General features: G+C 33.3%; 2 protein-coding genes across 2 annotated transcripts; both read right to left on the reverse strand.

Annotated features, from left to right (window-relative positions):
• Positions 1-15,051: 15,051 nt before the first annotated feature.
• On the reverse strand, positions 15,052-17,010 carry LOC114169547 (probable O-methyltransferase 3). Its single transcript, XM_028054752.1, has 2 exons — positions 16,182-17,010; positions 15,052-15,474 (listed from the first exon to the last, which is right to left on the reverse strand). The coding sequence occupies exons 1-2, from the start codon at positions 16,959-16,961 to the stop codon at positions 15,175-15,177; spliced, it is 1,080 nt and encodes a 359-aa protein (XP_027910553.1). The 5' UTR covers positions 16,962-17,010; the 3' UTR covers positions 15,052-15,174.
• An 851-nt stretch (positions 17,011-17,861) lies between these two features.
• On the reverse strand, positions 17,862-19,640 carry LOC114170317 (protein EARLY-RESPONSIVE TO DEHYDRATION 7, chloroplastic-like). The gene is made up of 2 exons (XM_028055800.1): positions 19,098-19,640; positions 17,862-17,921 (listed from the first exon to the last, which is right to left on the reverse strand). The coding sequence occupies exons 1-2, from the start codon at positions 19,638-19,640 to the stop codon at positions 17,862-17,864; spliced, it is 603 nt and encodes a 200-aa protein (XP_027911601.1).
• Between the last annotated feature and the right edge of the window lie 1,202 nt (positions 19,641-20,842).

The raw sequence follows: 20,842 nt of genomic DNA on the forward strand, positions 1-20,842 counted from the left end.
AAATTTGACTAACTAAGACATAAACTTGAAGCTAAACTCATCCAAAATAGGCTAAAACTTAAAAGTTGAATTAAGCTAGAATTTGGAAATGCTAAGGAACTATTTAGAGACTTTATAAGTTGTATATAAAGGATAAAAACAAAACTCAAAGTTAGGAAAAATAATAGAAATTAAATATGTCCATAACAACTAATTAGAGGAGAGTAATAGGCTAACCTTAAACAAGCAACCTTAATCTATGTATAATACTTGCTACAAGTTTAAAAGTGTAAAAAAAAGCCTATAATTAATACTAACAGCTGAAAAGTATGTAGCATGCAAAATATCAAGTATCCAAACCTAAAAATGCTCCCTAAAGTAAGTTAAAACTAAAAATTTGCATTAAATCTAAGAATACAATTTTGAAGTAACTAGTTAGACAAGTTTTAACATACACTAACAATGTGAAGTGGATTTTCTGAGTTTTCTAAGTTTCTGAGTTTTTTGAGTTGTAAGATACGAAATAGAAATTGCTAATCATAGTTTGACTTAGGTTCTTCCAATTAGGACACTGATGAGTTTGGTCACTCTTCGGATATCTTACACAATAAGTGAGATATATCCCCTTAATATCATGCTTTTAGGAGTATCTCTCTCTTCTACATTGCCTTCCATGTTGGACTTAAGCAATCATAGATTTATTACTTAATTCTCATGTTCTTTAACTATCACAAATGTAACATTGTCCTTCTTTGCCTTGTCACAAAACATGGGCAAAGTTCCCAGCCCCCACTGCTACATATACTAATTTTAATAACATTTAAAAAATGTTACTAAAGCCTAAAAAAATGTTGCCATTTGCAAAGGCAACATTTATACACATGTTGTGTATAGTGCATGTTACCAAAAGGTTTTAGCAACATTTTTATGTATTTTTAGTATCATTTATAAAAATGTTACTAAGTAGCATCTTTACTAACACTAGAAAAATGTTACCAATTTAATTTTTTTGTAACACTTAACAAATGTTACCTATACATTTTCTAACATTTAAAAAAAATAAGCTATATATTTCCTAACATTTAAATAATGTTACCAATTATCTTGTTTTGTAACAATTAAATAATGTTAGGAATTGCCTTTTCGTAACATTTTAAAATTGTTACTCATTTATCCATTTAGAAATAAGAAATACAAAATACCACCATAACTAAAAATGGAAACATCTAATATACATCCAAACCTTCATTATGCACTGCACAATTCTTGTAAATATGGAGGTAGGGAGAACATCTTTTGTTAACTTTAATTTAAATACAAATATTCACTTTTTTAAAAATCTTAGTGAGTAGTTTAGAAGGACCAATCATTTTTCACTAAGAATGTCACAGGTGGAATGGAAAAGCTTCTCAACTTTATGTAGTACAATTATGACAAATAAAACCTAGATGCGGGGAGGGAATTGACAATTGCAGCAGTCAAAGTGGCAGACGTGTAAACACAAATAATAGGAAATGGTGTAGTGTAGGTCGGGGGAATCTTGGGAAAGTGAAGAAAGGTGTCTTTGGGTCATAAAACTCAATTTGCATTCTTTAGAGTAAAAAGCTTTTGACAATTTTGTATCTATTCACCCTTTAAATTCACCTAGAATTAATTATTACGGTCATGGAACTTTAAATTTGACTCTATTTTCTTGGTTTTAGCTTGCAAAAACAAAGAAATGATGAAACATATTTTATGGTGCTAGTGTACTATAATTGCACTAAAAGAACCCACATGGGCATAATCTTGTTAGTGAAACCCACATAGGCACCATTGCCAAAGAACAATTGAGATACTTCCCTAATATGTTTAGATGGACTTTTTAAGTTTCATCCTTTATAAGGTTTAAATATGATATATAGAATAAAATGGGACCTGTACTTCCCATCCACCAAAGAGGGGACTAGTTACTGCCATTCCTTTTGTGAATCTAGTGCCTTAAAAGGTTCCATATTGTGGTTTCTTTTGATACCAATGGTCACAAAGAAAACAAGACTAAAGATCTCTACCAAAATGATTGGCAATCAAAAGACATAAAAAAGAAGTGCAAGTAACAAAAGACCAATACTTGGCTGAGAGTAACTCACCAATGAAGAAAGTTACAACATGTGATTCTTTGCGTTGGCTTGGTCTAAGGTATTTCATGGCCTATCTTCGGTTTTCCTCAACAAAATTTTTTATGAATAGTTCCTCAACTTTGTCTGCTAACTTCATCTACTAACTTCACCACCTGTCATTTGCCAAGAGTAATAAGCAAACAAAGAAAAGCCAATTCAAAGGGTTTTTCGAAATTGGTACACCTAGCAATGGGGCACTACACCATTTCCCCCCTTTAGTAACGTTTTCTTAGTTACACTTTCTTAAAATGTTACAATATATGACTTTCTCTTTACTATTGTAACATTCTTTTTATAAATGTTACTATAAGCATATATTGTCACTTTTTTTTAGAAAAATGTTATAGAAGTAAAAATTAAGTTAACATTTTTTTCCTTCTTCAGGGACTCGTTTTCCTTGGTTTTTCCTCTTCCCTCTCGTCTCTTTTACAACATTTTCCCTTTTTTTCTCCTTGCCGAAAAACATCAAACTCTAAATTCTAAAATTGGGAAAAGGTTTATTCTTCCAAATGTAGTTAAATGGTGAAATACTCGCAGAGATTCAGATCGATTTGGTGTTGTTCTTCCACAACTACGTTATCGACGCTACAACCAACAATTCTTCCCTCGACCAACTCTTTCCAATCATTGACAACATATTCAATTTCTCCTCTTCAATTTATTTATTTTGGATTTTGATTTCTCTTCATTATGTTGTGTTTTTGTGTTTACAGGTGTTGAAGATTAAGCACGATGACCAAGCTATGCTTTTTGTTGAACTGGCTCTTCCAATACAAGCTTCTTTTCCAACTTCTTATTGAGGCTCTTGTTAGCATCGTTGCTAGGAAGCATATGCACGATCACTACTTGTTGCTTGGTTGGTGCCTTCTCATTCAGAATATGGTTGAATTTGAAAATTTTGCTCATCAATCCATTTTGGTGGTGAGTTTCTAATTTCCACTCTCACTATTTCAACTTATGTTTTGACGAACAACAAGTTTTGAAATAGGGAAGCTTTTTACTTTCAATTCATTTGGTGTAATCAATTAACTTGTGTTTGTTAGGTATACGAGAGATGTATGGGGATTTGTTGAAGGTGTTCTACTTGTTTTCCGGATTTGGCCAACATTGTTAATAAAATAAGGTAGTGTTGTTTTTCATGCACCTCTTTCTTGTTAGAAAGTGTAATGTAAGAAGACGTTCATGATGTTTAGTGGTAGATTTTAACTCAAGTATTTGTTCTTTGTATAAACTTGTGAGTCTAAAGATCTGTTACTAACTATAAAGTCAAAATATGCAAAAAAAATGCATTTCAGGTTTGGAATACAAAACCCTGTGATAAGGGTATGTTAGCTAGATGTGTGTTTGTTTGGACATTCTGCTGTGGTAGTGCCTACTTTGATTCTGAACAAGTGGTGGATATAGCAAGCCTAAAAAATCTTGATTCTTCCTTGCATGTGATGCAAAATCAGAACCAGATTCTTGCACTTGTTCAACATTATGGTCCCACTATATACTTTCATCCTAATGGCATGTACATGCCATTATCAGTGCAATGGTTTTTCAAGAATGATGCAAATTTGTATATTGCAGGTAGTAGTAAGGGTAAAGCTATAGAGTATACTTTTGGATGTTATGTGTAATTATGTGTGTCTAAAACTCTGTTCATTGGAAACAGAGGAGGGCTCTGTTAGGAGCAGACCACAACAAGAAGAACTATAGGACACAACAAGCACAAATGAATTGGAGAAAATTGAAGCTCCATTTTCAGATTCCCCTGGTGTAGAAGAACTTGCCAAGTCTTTGCAAATGAAAAGAGAAGATGGTAAATTCAGTACACTTTTTGGCCATGTGATCAACTTCGAAGGGAATAATCTGAGGATAAATATTGCCTTGACCACACCATCCAGAAGGTGGAAACATCCACCTGAGCAAAACTAATTTGCACCATGGTGAAAAGATGATCAAAGGAGGTTTCATTGAGCTCTACAAATGCCTAGGATATCTAAAAGTTTACAAGTGAAAAGAAAAAAAAAACTTGTTTTTCAAGCATGTTTGTTTAATAAACTTAATAGAAGTATAACATTTAATATGAAAAATATAATGTTTTGTCCAATTTTCAGGAACTTGAACATGTATGCATTTATAAAGATTCTGAAGAAGTTTGATAAGGTAAAGTGAATTAGAGGCTTCAAAGTTGATGCTACAAATGGGGTTTCAACTATGTTGTACTAAATAAACAATACAAAACATTTCTCTGTGGTTTTTCAGGTCACAGAAAAACAAATTCTTCCTATTTATCTCAAAGTGGTTGAGAGTTCCTATTTCAATAGCTTAGATAAGGTAAATCTTAGGCATACATACACTAAAACTGCTTCCTAGTAAAATATTTGAGTTCCATCAAATAGACTGATAAAAATATGTGTGATACCATATCAAATCATGTCAAGATTTTGGCCACAAGTTATGCTTGCACATGAATGGTCACCAACAATCTCAAATGGCCAATAATCCTTTGTTTGCTTATTACTCTTAGGAAATGACAGGTGGTGAAGTTAGTAGATGAAGTTAGAAGACGAAGTTGAGGAACTGTTCATAAAAAATTTTGCTGAGACCAAGCCAACGCAAAGAATCACATGTTGTAACTTTCTTCATTGGTGAGTTGCTCTCAGCCAAATATTGGTCTTTTTTTACTTGCACTTCTTTTTTGTGTCTTTTGATTGCTAATCATTTTGGTAGAGATCTTTAGTCTTGTTTTCTGTGACCATTGGTATCAAAAGAAACCACAATATGGAACCTTTTAAGGCACTAGGTTCACAAAAGGAATGGCACTAACTAGCCCCCTCTTTGGTGGATGGGAAGTACAGGTCCCATTTTATTCTATATATCATATTTAAACCTTATAAAGGATGAAACTTAAAAAGTCTATCTAAACATATTAGGGAAGTATCTCAATTGTTCTTTGGCAATGGTGCCTATGTGGGTTTCACTAACAAGATTATTCCCATGTGGGTTCCTTTAGTGCAATTAGAGTACACTAGCACCATAAAATATGTTTCATCATTTCTTTGTTTTTCCAAGCTAAAACCAAGAAAATAGAGTCAAATTTAAAGTTCCATGACCGTAATAATTAATTCTAGGTGAATTTAAGGGGTGAATAGATACAAAATTGTGAAAAGCTTTTTACTCTAAAGAATGCAAATTGAGTTTTATGACCCAAAGACACCTTTCTTCACTTTCCCAAGATTCCTCCCACCCACACTACACCATTTCCTATTATTTGTGTTTACACGTCTGCCACTTTGACTGCTGCAATTGCCAATTCCCTCCCCACATCTACGTTTTATATGTCATAATTGTACTATATAAAGTTGAGAAGCTTTTCCATTCCACCCGTGACATTCTTAGTGAAAAGTGATTGGTCCTTCTAAACTACTCACTCAGATTTTTACAAAAGTGAATATTTGTATTTACAAAAGATGTTCTCCCTACCTCCAAATTTACAAGAACTGTGCATAATGAAGGTTGGAATGTATATTAGATGTTTCCATTTTGTATTTCTTATTTCTAAATAAATAAATTAGTAACAATTTTAAAATATTATGAAAAGGCAATTCCTAACATTTTTTAATTGTTACAAAACAAGATAATTGGTAACATTATTTAAATGTTAAGACATATATAGCTAATATTTTTTTTAAATGTTAGAAAATGTATAGGTAACATTTGTTAAGTGTTACAAAAAATTTAAATTGGCAACATTTTTCTAGTGTTAGTATAGATGCTACTTAGTAACATTTTTATAAATGATACTAAAAATACATAAAAATATTGCTAAAACCTTTTGGTAACATGCACTATACAAAACATGTGTATAAATGTTGCCTTTGCAAATGGCAAATTTTTTTTATGCTTTAGTAACATTTTTTAAATGTTATTAAAATTAGTATATGTAGTAGTGGTATGACCATTGTTATAGTAGTAGGAGAGAGTTGAAGGAAACTTTTGTGATAGGAGTTGAACAGTTTATCCTGATGGCTGTTCAATATAAATATTATGCTCTTGAGGAAGGGATTAGATGTCCATGCATCAAGTCCGAATGTACTCATATTTTGAAAGACGATGAGGTTAAAGTTCATCTATACAAAAATGGTTAGACATTTCACAATGAAGAAGTGTCCTTTGATTATTTGGTTGAACATGAAAGACGTCTTCCTACTTCAAGCACGGTTGTACATGCAAGAGATGTGAATAATGTTCTTGGCCAACCTGCTTCATTTGAACAAGTAGATGATAGTCGTTTAGAGTCTCCAAGTGATTTCATTCAGAGGTTTTACAATTTATTGTTCGAGGCAAAATAGCATGTATTTGAAGGGGTAAAAGATTCCAAATTGTCATCACACATTAGACTTTTGGCCTTCAAATCCAATTGGAACGTTCCCAACTAAGCATTGGACCAGATGGTAAAACTAATTTTAGATCTAACACTACTAAATAATTCTTTGCCCAACAATTATTGTGAAGCAAAAAGATTAGTTTCAAAGTTGGGATTGGAGTCTAAGAAGATTGTTTGTTGTATGATTGATTGTATGTTTTTTTATGACAATGATAATCGAAAAAATAATGCATCCTTGCTCCAATGAAAATTTTTTGGGCAACCACGATACCATACAATCCATCCAGGACAGAGGCAAAGAAAACCAATTCCATTAAAGTCCTTTACTTGCCTATAATTCCAAGACTAGAAAGAATGTTTGCTTCAATGCAAACAACACAACATATGACATGGCATGATGAGAACAAAACACAAGGCATGCTACGTCATCCATTTGATGGGGAAGCCTGAAAGCACTTTGATCGAAAACATCCATCTTTCGCCAGTGATTCCCGTAACGTTCGACTTGGTCTATGTACAAATGGATTTAATTCGTACATTCATACATCGTCATCCCCCTATTCTTGTTGGCCTGTGATTGTTACTCTATATAATCTTCCACCTGAGATTTGTATGACTAAGCCTTATATGTTTTTAACATGTCTTATATAAGGTCCATCTAATCTAAAGGCATATATAGATGTTTATGTAGAGCCTTTGATTGATGATTTGAATAAGTTGTGAAGTGGTATTTGGACGTATGATGTTTCAAGGAGGCAAAATTTTCTAATGAGGGTAGCTTCGATGTGGACTATTAATGACTTTCCTGCATATGGGATGTTATCCGGTTGGAGCACACACGGTAGATTAGCTTGTTCGTATTGTATGGAGCACACTAAGTCATTCACATTAACTTATGGTCAAAAAAGTTATTGGTTTGATTGTCATCGTCGATTCTTGCCCATATAGCATCTGTTTAGGAGAAACAATAAGGCATTTTACAAAGAGGATGTTGAAAAGGATGGGCCACCTCCGAGGTTAACCCTATCACAAGTATGACAAAGAGTCAAAATTTTTCCAAAAGTGACTGAAAATGGTATGACAAGGATGGATGGGTATGGAGAGTGACATAATTGGACTAAAAGAAACATCTTTTGGAATCTTCCATACTGGAAAGATAACTTGCTAAGACATAATCTTGATGTGATGCATATAGAAAAAAAATTGAAAACATCTTCAATACGATGAAGAATGTTAGTGGCAAGAAAAAAGATAATGACAAGGCAAGAAGAGATATAACTTTGTATTGTCGGCGAAGAGACTTGGAGTTGAAGTCAAAAGCTAATGGGAAGTTGCTAAAGCCAAAAGCAAATTACACCTTAACAAAAGATGAAAATAAAATATTTTGTCATTGGATCAAAGAGCTTAGAATGCCAAATGGTTATTTTTCTAACTTGGCAAGATGTGCAGATACTGAAAAAGGTAGTATTCACGGTATGAAAAGTCATGATTGTCATGTATTCATGGAGACATTACTTCCTATTGCGTTTAGCTCATTACCAATACATATGTTAAATCCTTTATTAGAAATTAGTCACTTCTTCAAAGACCTTTGCTCAACGATATTAAAGGAGTATTCAATAAGAAGATTGGAGGAAAATATTCCATTTATTCTTTGCAAATTGGAAAGGATTCTTAGATTCAATGGAGCATCTCCCTATTCATCTTTCATATGAAGCATGGCTTGGCGGACCAGTGCAATATAGGTGTATGTATCCATTTGAAAGGTGATATGATTACTATATTTTTTATATCTTGCTTTTGTCCTTCCCTAATGTATTCCTTTTCTTCATATAGATTTATAGGGGAATCAAAACGTTCTGTAAAAAACAAAGCCAAAATAGAAGGATCAATTTATGCAGCTTACTTGCATTATGAAACCACATACTTTTGTTCTCATTATTTCAAAAACTTCATGTTGCTACCGAGCAATCATAGCAATGAAATACAATGGCAAAGTGAAACATCTGAATCAACATTATCAGTTGTTTCAACAAGTTGGTCGTCACGTTGGCAAACAGTTCACTTATTGGTTAACTGATGCTAAATTCAACTCTGTTCATGTGCATGTGTTGATTCAACTATGTTCATGGCAAATAGTTCACTCTGATCAATAGGGATGGCAACGGGGCGGGGACAGGTTTCACTATCCCATACTCATCCCCATAAAAAAAATTCATCCCCATCCCTATACCCAAACCAAATAGGTATCGAACTTTTGTCTCATCCCCATTCCCACCGGGTAACGGGTATAATCCCGTACCCATACACGTACCTGTTTTACCACTTCAATATTAATTTTAATTAATTTTATAAAATAATAAAAATTACGGTAAATGAAACAAAATATTATCAAATATTCAATATTAGGACGATGGTTGTTTCTTCGATATCAAATACTTTTAAATAAATTATAATTGTTTACATTTTAAATTAGAATACCAAATAAAATTTCATGAGAACCAAAATATTTATTAAATTTGTAGACATTAATGAAACCTAATTGATAAAATTTAAAAATATTTTTAAAAAAATATAAAAGAAAAACAAATATTCAAATTAAAATATATTTTAAATGTTTGTTTACTTCAATTTTTTAAATTCTAATGAATATCTTTTTTATACATTAATAAAAGTTATAATACATCACTTGATCGAAATGACGCAAAGAACAAATAATAAACATAATAATAAAAGTTTGACTTAGATCTTGTATCTTTTGAACTCCAATATATGTTGAATGGTGATAAAAAATATTCACGGAAATTACATTAAATTTTTATATGGTAGTAAATAAAAGTTATTTATACAATTATAGTGAAAAGATTACAATATGATTGATAATGAGTTAGAAAATAAAAAATAATTAGATAAAATATATTGAAATAGTATTCTACATGATGAAAATAAACAACAAATAAAAGTATTAAAAAAATTAAAAAATGTGTGTCTTAGAAACAATTTGAGAGACTATTGAAAAAAAATCTCATAAAGGAAAACAAATGTATAATTAAGAGTATGATAAGATGAAAAATACCTTAGAGATCTAAGAAAACTTTTCAAATATCAAAATATATACTTAATGGTTGAGAAATAATAAAAATTATTTTAGCGAAACAAAGAGTTTTCAAATGAAACAAAAATTATTAATAATAAGTAAAGATATATATTTTTTATATTACCTATTAAATGAAAGGTTTATGCTATTAAACACTTAAATTGAGAGTATTAAATATTTTGATGAAAGAAAAATAAACAAATAAATAAAAATATTAAAAAATAATAGAAATATTCAAATGTGAAACATACATTTTTTTAACATAATTACATAAAGGTTATGATATATATTAAATAATAGAAATATTCAAAGATGAAAAATATATTAGAGATGCGAATGAGTTTCATGACAAACCAAATAATGAGAAGAAATAAAAAATATAAAGTATATATATATATATATATATATATATATATATATATATATATAGGGTTACTTAATCAATTGTGAATATTTTAATAATTTAAACGGGACGAAGATATGGCGGGGATGAGTATTATGGTGGGGATATGTACATCCCCATACCCATCCACATACCCAATTGAAAAAGTCGGGGATTCTCCATACCCAGTCAATGCGGGGATTCTTGTCAAAACGGGGACGGGTTCGGACAATACCCACGGGGGCGGGTTTATTTGTCATCTCTACTTGAGTATGTTCTAATCTCATTTGTACAACCTAACCAATATTGTAATGATTCTAAGCAACATGTATCCTTTTAACAGTTCATTCCTTTATTATAAAACTTGATGTAACTCTCCATTACCACATATTTGTAGGTTTATAATGAGCCATTAAGTCTTAGAAATCAAGAGCTAAGGGATTTGGCAAATTGGCCCATGAGTTGCGTCAAAGAATGACACACATACTTTGTCAATGGGTACAAGTTCCTCACCAAAGCGCGGTCGTACGGAAATAAGACAATTATTTATGGTGTGTACGTCAAAGGCCTTACTGAGGGTGGTTATGATGATTTTTATGGGATAATTCTTAAAATATTTGAGTTAGAGTACAACACTTGTACTTCTCCAAAGAGAATAATGATTTTTTATTGTGAATGGTTTGATCCTTCTAGAAGAGGTACAAGAGTGGATCCTAGGTATAATATTGTTGAACTTCAAATGAGTTTAAGATACCAACTATTTGATCCATTTATTCTTCCAAAAATTGTTAGACAAGTTTAGTATGTGCCATATCCAACATTTTGCATCGACAAACGTGGGTGGTGTGTTGCAATACAAACCAAACCTAGGTGTCACATTGATTCAAATGAGGTCGAAGAGGATATTGCCTACCAAGTTGATTAAATGTCACATGCCAATGAAATAATTAAAGTAGAAGGTGTATCTGGGTTGCATGACTTTGATGGTGATGCTGAAGAATTGGAAGGACCTAGACAAGAAGAAGAAGAAGAAGAAGAAGACAATGATGATGATGATGAAAATTATGATGAGGAGGATGATGATTAAAGCGTTTTGGAGCCATTTGCATTGAAAATTAGATTGCTATTATGACTTAGTTATGAATGATCAACTATTAATACACTAATTGAATGGTCTTGAAAAATTATTAGATGTGTACTATATCTTTATGATGCTTTTCATTTTTTTTGCAAATTTTATATTATAAGTTTATTGATACATGTATAAGAGTTCCACTTATTTATCATATTGTCATAGTTTTAATTTCACTTAGTTTACAATGACATCTGGAGGTCAATCTAATCTTGATAAGGGGAAGGAGAAAGCTAAACGTAGAGAAAAGACGGTGCCAAAAAAGGGACGATACGTTTTAAGGATTCCTGCCACTATAACATCCACATCCATTCTAGCCCCTACGACTGACCCACAAAGTGCACCCATACAATCCCCCTCCCCAGCTCTTGTACCCATGCCATCACATTCCCCATCCACACCTTTTGTGATACCCACATCACCCCCTATTGTGGTACCCACACCACCCCCTCTTGTGGTACCCACACCACCACCTGCTATGGTACCTACACCACCACCTACTGTGGTACCCACCACACTACCCCTCTTTCATCTACAACAACCTTCTCCCTTTATTGTTTGGTGATTTACAGAATATTGCTATAACTTCCCTATCATCAGTCCCTTCTCCTAACATTGTTGGAACCTCAGATACTACTGATGTAGTTGCTAATATTGACCCTCCTCTTCATGAGCGACTAGTGATTGAACTGTTTAATTGAGGTAATACTTATCAAGTTAAAAATCAATTTGTATTACACGTCCTATTTTTTACCTTGGGTTCTTATGAATGACTTTTCTTTAGTGAATATGCGGGTTTCTTCCTTCTAGATGCTTCCCAAGCCAACACATGGTCTATTAAGCAACAATTTATGACAACTTAGCCGTCATGGGAAGCAATACCTCCAGAAGACAAAGATCATTTCTAGCAACATTTTAAGGTAACACATCATCAAACTTATTCTCTTTTCCTTACTCTGTATGTTAATATTGAAATGCAATTTCACTATTATTGATGTTTTCCACTTTATTCATTATCATAGAGGAAGGTTCAGTGGAAACTTGAGCATGAAGCAGAAATTCATAAAATTTTTCACAGTAAAGCATCTTATAGACTATTAGAGATGTTTAGAGAGGCTAGGAATGCAGGACAACACCCTTATTGGCTTGGGAATGATGTGTGGAATAATTTTCTGGCACATTAGAATTTTCTTGCATATCGCAATAAGTGTGTTACAACCCAAAGGAATCGAAGTTCCAAAAAGGATGAGAGCCTACACACAAGTGGTTCCATTACCACTCATTAGCATGCCATTCAAATGGTAAAAAAAAACTCCATTTTTAAGTAATTCAGATTGTATAATCATTTTTAAAATTTTTGTATATGTATATAAAAACTCCTTCTTTTGTTACAAGGAAAGGAGCTGGGACGAGATGCTCATATTGATGAGATATTTCAACAAACTCATCTACGCAAAGGAACTGACCAGTTTGTTGATGAAAGATCTCAGAGGACACATGTAAGCAAACACTTTAATTTTATTATAAAAAAACTTTAATTTGTATCATATTTAACTAATTTTTCATTATTTTATTTAATAGGAATAATTTGAAAATAGACTTTCATAGGTCAGATCAAATTAAGGCTCATGTGTTGGTTGATCACAAGAGAATACCATTGATGATCTTATTGCAAATGATATGATAAGGACAAAGTTTTGGGTTGAGGTTGTCGTTGAAAAGAATAAAGGAAGAATATATGGAACAAGACAACTTGCAGGTGCAAGCAGTAGCCTAAAGCCCCAATCCTCTGCATCCACTTCCAGTGTTGAAGAAGTTAGCTACATCAAACAACGACTACAAGAAATTGGTCAAAAGCTAAAAGTAATTGATCAACGATTGCAAGAAAATGATCAGGTTTATGCTGAATTGAAAGGTCAATTCACTCGTTACACTACAAGAAAATGTTTTATTAGTAACCAATTTTAGTGACTAAAAGTTGTTAGTCACTATGGTGACCAATTTAGATACCAATTTACAAAATTAAAATTTATTGGTTACTAAAATAGTCACTAATATAAATAAAAAATTATAATTGGTCACTAAATTTGTCACTAATTAATTAAAGAGCAATTTAGTAACTAAGTTATTTTGGTAGCCAAAACTTAGGTAGCTAATTTTTAGTGACCAGTTTTCTTTGGTAGCCAAAACTATGGTAGCTAATTTTAAAAACCAATTTAGTGATCAATTATAATTTTTTATTCATAATAGTAAATATTTTAGTAATCAATAATTTTTTTACTTTGTAAACTTGTATCTAAATTAGTAATTATAGTAACTAACAATTTTTTGTCACTAAAATTGGTTACTAATGAAGCATTTTCTTGTAGTGTTACAACATATACTCCTGACATTGCTCCCTCTTGCCCTACAAGTCCTTTGACAGGTTGTATTCAACCTAACACAATCTCAACCACAGCCTGCACTTGCCTAGCCTACACAAGTCCAACCAAGTCTAGTGCATCCCAGCCAAGTGCAGCCCAGCCAAGTGCAACCCAACCCAATTCTAGACCCTGAAGACCCTGCTATTTCTAATGACTATATAGATTATTAGGGTTTCTAACTTATGACATTTATGTTTAGAATTAATGCACCTTGGATATTGTCACTAATTAGTAGTAGTTTTATGTTTGATTGTGTACACTGAATTTGGAAGTTTATTGTTGGATATTTGGTATGAATTTCTGTAATTGGAAGGTATCTATATGTTGGAATGTTTATGGAGGTTTGATTGTGTGTGGTAAATGAGAAAATAAAACTGATTTTGCAGTCACAATTGACTTTATCGAAGGATTTATGGATGGATATATCCGTCGGTAATGATGTAGTACAATTACCAACAAATAAATTGGTCGGTAAACTAACATGTTCATGCACCCTTTACCAAAGGAATTGTCGATGGACAGTCTTTCGATAATTATCGACAAATGTCAACTGTCGGTAATTACCGACAAAAATGTCTGTTAGTAATTATCAACAGACAGAATATCCATTAATAAATATTACATACTAACGTCTTACCGATGAATTTTTTACCGTTAAAATTTTATCGATAAAATAAAATTTTTATTAGATATTGTCCATTACAGACGAAATTTGACCGTCGATAATCAATATTCTTTTAGTGTTGGTATTACAATCTTATTAGAAATTTTAAATGCTGGATAGTCGCGGAGGATTCTCTGATATGTTATAATGATTGTACAAAATATTCTTCGCTTTATATTTTGTTACAAATCTTATTATATATTTCAAATAGAGTGTTTTTTTTGGAGGATATGAATCAAATATTTGAATAGGATCTCAGCGTATCCATGCTAGATTGCACATCCTTATTTTATACCAATATATTTCTTTACTAATTAACTTATCCTAAAAGATTAATTTCACGTGCTCAAATATTTCCTCGCTTTATTAAGAAACATACAAAATGTTCAATTATTACACTATTATTATAATCACGGAGATGTCTCCATTAACCCAAAAATTTAAAAGTAAAAAAAGTCTATCTATCGCCAAAAACATCATTATAGCAACTAACTCCAATTGTCTTTAGCATGAATTACATAATGCTAATAAACAAATGATCCAAAGATTTGATCTAACGAGGTAATTTGTCGGATCAAACGTAAGAACTGAAGTAATTTAAAAATACTTACCGGTTAACAACACTCTAAATATAAATATAAAATTAATTAATTGCATCTTCAACAACTCCTTATAAAATATAGATTTAATCCATATATAACAGTTGAATTTGATATTTTTATCAATTAAATAATTACAGTACATTTCATATAATATCTATATTCTAAAAATTTATTCTATTATTATGTTTTTGTCAAAAGACACAATAATTTTTGAAAAAAACACAATTAACACCATGACTTTTCAAGATGAATCATTTTTATTGTTTGAAACATGTTGCTCAATAAGAACAAATGTTCCAGAAATATTTATTTAAAATATATATCACATCACACATCTTTTTCACATTTTCAAACATTATTGCTATGGATAAACCTCTATGAGAGACTTGAAACCTAGAACTGGAGTTATCTTATAGTGACTAAAGCCTGCAGAAAAAAACAAGTTGGCCCAATCTTTCTGATTTCTCTCTTTTCCAGTAACCAACACCATCATCTCCATATCATAGTAGAGCTTTGTTTGATCCAATTCACTGTCTCCTTTCTCGTTTCCTATCACAACGTCTATGATAATCACTTTTCCTTTATCTTTCTTTTCGATTGCCTCCTTACATCTCTTCAGGATTTTCAAGCATTCCTCATCGTTCCAGTTGTGCATTATTGTCTACATCACAGTTAAATTACAATCACATTAAATGTTAATTTTCCATTTAGTAAAAATTACATGTTGATTGTCTAACAAAAATCAACCATTCTGATGTAATTTCGTTAAGAGATTACTAGAACGGCCAGATTTGGAAATGATTACAATAGGTAAATTGTGTTTGAATTTGCAACTTTTACGTACAAGACACAACTTTAACTTTGTGACAAAAATATTCATGAATCTTGATTATTGTTTTAACTTTTGAATCTCAATCGTCTATCTAGACCAACTCATTTTAATTATTTGTCATCGGCCTATTTATATTTTTGTTCGGATTGACATGTCTCGACTTTTAATTTAGGATGACTTGTCTTGACTTTTGATTTAGATTGATCTATCTCGACCTTTAATTCACATTGATCCGTTTTACTATTCAACTTGAGACGATTCGGTTCAAACTTTGACCCAAGTTAAAAGTGTTGTTTTTAAGAATTAATTAAAAATCTTCGTAGTGAGATCAAGTCCACCTAGACCCTAAACTACTTCACTGGGGAGTTTGGAGATGTGACTTTTTTTTCTACCTCGTTGGAGAGTCTCCTAAAATTGACTTATTTAAAGGTGGGTTAAGACGACCCATGGATCAAACATCATATTGAAAAATCTAGTTGAAGAAGTAAATCTATCGACCAACTTAATGCCTAGATAAAGAATTAGATAATATTTACCTTGAGCATGATGGAATGAGCAGAAGGGATTGCTTGAAACATGTCCCCTCCAACATATTCGATGTTATCCGTTCCTTGCAAGCCATGAACGACATGTGGAAGATCAAAAACAATACACTTCAAGTGTGGAAAAGACTTGGCAATGGCCTTAGCCATGGTTCCTGTTCCTCCCCCAACATCAACCAAAGACTCTAATCCTTCCAACACTCCCTTGCACTTCTCAATCATCACACTGGAAATCAATCGAGTGTCATTGGTCATGGCATCATTGAAAAGGTGATTGAGTTTGGGCTCACGGCTCGCATAGTCCCAAAAACTCATCCCATTATGTGCGTGAAATGGTGTGGGCTCATCATTTGTGAACCAAGTGGAGAACTGAAACCATGGATTCACCAAAATTGGATCAAGTATGACTTGTGGCAAACATGTCATACTAAAGGGATGCTCCTTAAGGAGTAGTGCAGATGCATCAGTTAAAGCATAACTCACTTCTTTCTTTTCATCATCATCATCAGTGACACTGTTTTGAGAGATAAAACCAGATTGGACCAATATTTGCATCAAACGGGAAACAAAGCAAGCCTTGGAAGGGTGAATTGGAAGTGAAGCAATGAGTTGTGAGAGTGGCATAGGTTGGCCATAGTTGTGTATGACATCAGGTATGCACAAATCAATTGCACATTTAAGGGACATAGAGTTTATGAAACCAAAAGTTTGGTTAAATATGTGGGTTTGAGCTTGGAGTAGCTTGGAAGAATGATCTTCGTTCCCAAAACTCATTTTTAATGATTTGTGATTAGCAACATCAAATTGTGCGTGAAAGATTATAAACTTCATCCATAAATTTATAATCTTGTCGTGTGCACTGTTGCTGTACTAAAATAAGAATATAATACCATTACCTTTAAATATTGCAGATTCTACCGACATCTTCATATGACCATAATCTTACTGATGTGGAAATTAACTATATAATACTAATATTCACTTCCCTTGCTTGTAACATGTTTTTTCTTGACACAATAGATTCAAAATTTTAAAATAAAATATATGTTGGACTAGTCTATTTTAACGATATTCATTAAACTATAATTAATATTTAATCCTATATTTAAAAAATGTATAAATTTTGATGTAAAAAATGGATTAGAGATATATAAGTGAATGTAACTTTTATCTTACAAATTGATTTTATAATATCAAATTAGACTTAAAATTTAAGCTTCACAATTTTATAGTGATTAAAGTTATTAATATTTTTTTAAAAAAAAGCATGCGAGTAACTCATCGGATTAGAATGGACCCACATACTTTGTGATTTCGAATAAACTTTAACCAATACAGATGTCTGTATTCAAAAGAATATGCTACTAGCATTTCTTTAAATTAACTTAAAAACTTTTTATGAAAATGTGGATTTATTTTAATTTGTTCCTTCATCAGTGTTATCAATAAGTTTATTAAAATACAAAACATATATTAAAGCTTTTACATTAATAAAAAAACAAAAATAAGATAAAAACAAACTAGGCTGTCTTTCACTTAAAGTTGTTTGTTGAATTAAATCCAGAAGTATCTTAGTGACCCATTTCCACTATAATATGTCTCAACTGCTCTGCCATTCATTTTTAAGAGATATGCCTTAACTGCTCCCCATCTTGGCTCTTTCATTAAGCTAAATTATTTCGTCTGTACCCAACCAAATTCATCGTACGATTGACAGAGATTGTTCACATTATACTGTTCATGTTTTTTTCCCAAAGATTTCTTAATACCTAAATAAGATTTTGAAGAAAATATTAGAGTGTTCGTCATCTACTTAAGAAATTGGGATTCAAGGCTGACAGAGAAAAACGAGAGAAACTTGGACAATGAGTGTGATTGTGACGTCCTAATTAATTTTTTTTCTTTATTTGAGAAAATTACAACACCTTCGTTATTTATCAAAATATTTCACATTTTTTTCACAAAGCTAATATTTTACATAAGTACACACCATAATTATGCATGTAACATGATCGACTTATATTACATTCATCATATTTATTTCCTTCCTAACATTTTTACAAGTTTATTCTTATTTTTTTATTTTTTCTTTAGAGTTTGCTAGTCTTTTAGCAGTGTAAAAAGGACACTCAAACAATCGTGGCAGCTGATGGAAGTTTTAATACAAATGTAAATAAACTTTTTTGCCGGAATGTTTTATGTGAATGGATGAGAATGATTGTTCCAATTTATATTATTATTATGACCTTCTCTTATAGAACTATACTCAGTCCTTTAGAGGAAAACTATTTATGTACATAAGTGTAGAAAGGTTGGAGCATCCAAATACTCTATTATTTATATAATTTTTATTGATAAAAAAAATGTGGCAACAATAGTAAATGTGATGATGATGGATCTTATCAGGTTGATAGGAGGCGAACCGTCGGGTAGCGACAAAATTGTTAATCCTTCATCCTTTTATTATTTTGTACATCTACAATCATTACAAAAATATTTAATTTTAAGAGGGGTTAAAATATAATATATCGAAGGTTTTAAAAACCTCAGTTAAGTACCGAGGATTTTTTAAATAATCCCGTAAAATTTAAATTTTAATTAATTTTTCATTTTCATTTTCTTTTGTAATTTTTAATGTTTTAGAAACATTAGTGTCTCAGGAGGTGCAGTGCTGCTTTCCTTTGTCGCATGGTCGTGTCTCAGAGGACACCAGTGCAGGAAGGGCCTTTGGCAGCGATTGTTTTTAATATTCTGCACCGGTTCGGGAACCGAAGCATATTAGGGCGAGACCAAAAGAACATAGCTTTTGGCCTCGGTTAAGAACCGAAGCCATAGAGGCCCCTTCTGCCTCGGTTCAATGGAACCCGAGGCCATAGAACCCGGCCTTTTGGCCTCGGTTTTGGGTTCCACCCGAAGCCATATGGGCTCCTTCAGAAGCCCCTCTTGCCCCTTCGAAGCGATCGTTAACCCGTAGCTAAGAACATCCTCCTCCTCCTCCCCGGGATCGAAGCCCTTGGGGACGCGGAACGAGAAGAAGTAGTGCGAATCATCGACTTTCACGGCGGTCTCATCCTTCGCCAGAGGCCATTGGATCTCTTCGGCGACGCGCGCGTACACGTTGACGGCGTTGTCTCCCTGCTGGAGGCAGATGACGGAAAAATCACCGCACGCAAGCTCGACGTTGTAGTCCTTATCGACAAGGTTGAGGATCGCACCGGGGATGCGGAGGAGGACCTCCTCGGTGGCCTCAGGCGGCGCGGAGGGGGAGCTAGCAGATGAGACATCCTCGAAAAAGAGGTTTTGAATGAGGTCGTTGTAGTCAATGGAGGGGTAGAGTGGGATTTGCAAAGAGGATGAGGGATTGGTATTGAGGAGAGGCGAAGGAGCATCGAGGTTAGAATCGATTACCTGAGGATAGAGAGAATTTCTTTGATTAGGGTTTTGAGAAGCCATTAACGAAGAGTGAACTTAGTTACAGTAATGGAGTGTTGAGTTATGAAAGCGCGAGAGAGAGAGCACGCGAGAGAGAGACGCGAAATGGTGGCCGGAGGAGGAGGTCGCGTGGTGGTTGCACTGGCCGGAGGACGTCGACGGTGGATGGAGGGTGTGGTGCAGCGGAGAGAGGCAGCGGGGAGAGAGAGAGAGTTGCAGGCTGGCGCGGGGAGGAAGAAGAGGGTTCGCGATTTTTGAACCCTAAATAAACCCTATGGCTTCGGTTGTTAGAAGAACCGAAGCCATTGACCCCTTTTGGCACTGGTTCGCCTTGGACCGAGGCCTATACCCTGACTTCCAGCCACTTTTTGGCTTCGGGTCCTGATGGACCGAGGCCTAAACACCTCTTTGGCACCGGTTTTGAGCGAACCGCGGCCTATACCCATCTTTGGCTTCAGGTATTTGGAGAACCGAGGCCTAAAACTTGGCTGTAATTACAAAAATGCCACCGCGCCATTATATGCTTCGGTTCCTGGCCAACCGAGGCATATAAGGCGAGGTAAAATAGGAATTCTGCACTAGTGGGAGAAGATCGTTCTCCACTCTCCACCACCGATGCACATCCTTCTCTACCGTTCTTCCTCACTGTCTCGTGGAAACTTCTATGTAATGAAGCTTGAGTTAACGAAGATTGCTCTCCCTTGCTTCCAATTTCGTTTTCATACTTCATCTCCCTATTTCATCTTTCAATTTTTCTCTTTCGATCTTCCGATTTCATCTTCCAGCATTTCAATTTCGGTTTACCATATGTTTGGATTAAATAATCTTGTTAGAGCATGACATGAGTGAATATGCATGAGTAAAATGGTTTATGGATGATAAGTTTGGCATGATCTTGAAATGTAATGAGTATGAAATGGTTGGTTATAAAAGTGACATGGAATTGGTATGACTAATTATGTTATGTGGATTGTTGAAACATGTTGTTGGTATGGTTAGAACAGGGTATCAGAGAGTGGAGTTTGAAATAGAAATAGGACTTCGTTTGAAGTAGAAGAAAACAATCATTGTTGCACCAATATGTCTAATAATAAGTTCCAAGACCTTAATATCCCCGTTTGGATTACAAGCTAGCACGACCTAGCTCCACACTGCTCTAGTTTATCAAATGTTTATAAACGCTATATTTTTTCTTAACTATGGGACTTAAAAAGGAAAGACCT

The sequence above is a fragment of the Vigna unguiculata genome, chromosome 11 (assembly GCF_004118075.2).
Source record: "Vigna unguiculata cultivar IT97K-499-35 chromosome 11, ASM411807v1, whole genome shotgun sequence".
Classification (NCBI taxonomy): Eukaryota; Viridiplantae; Streptophyta; class Magnoliopsida; order Fabales; family Fabaceae; genus Vigna; species Vigna unguiculata.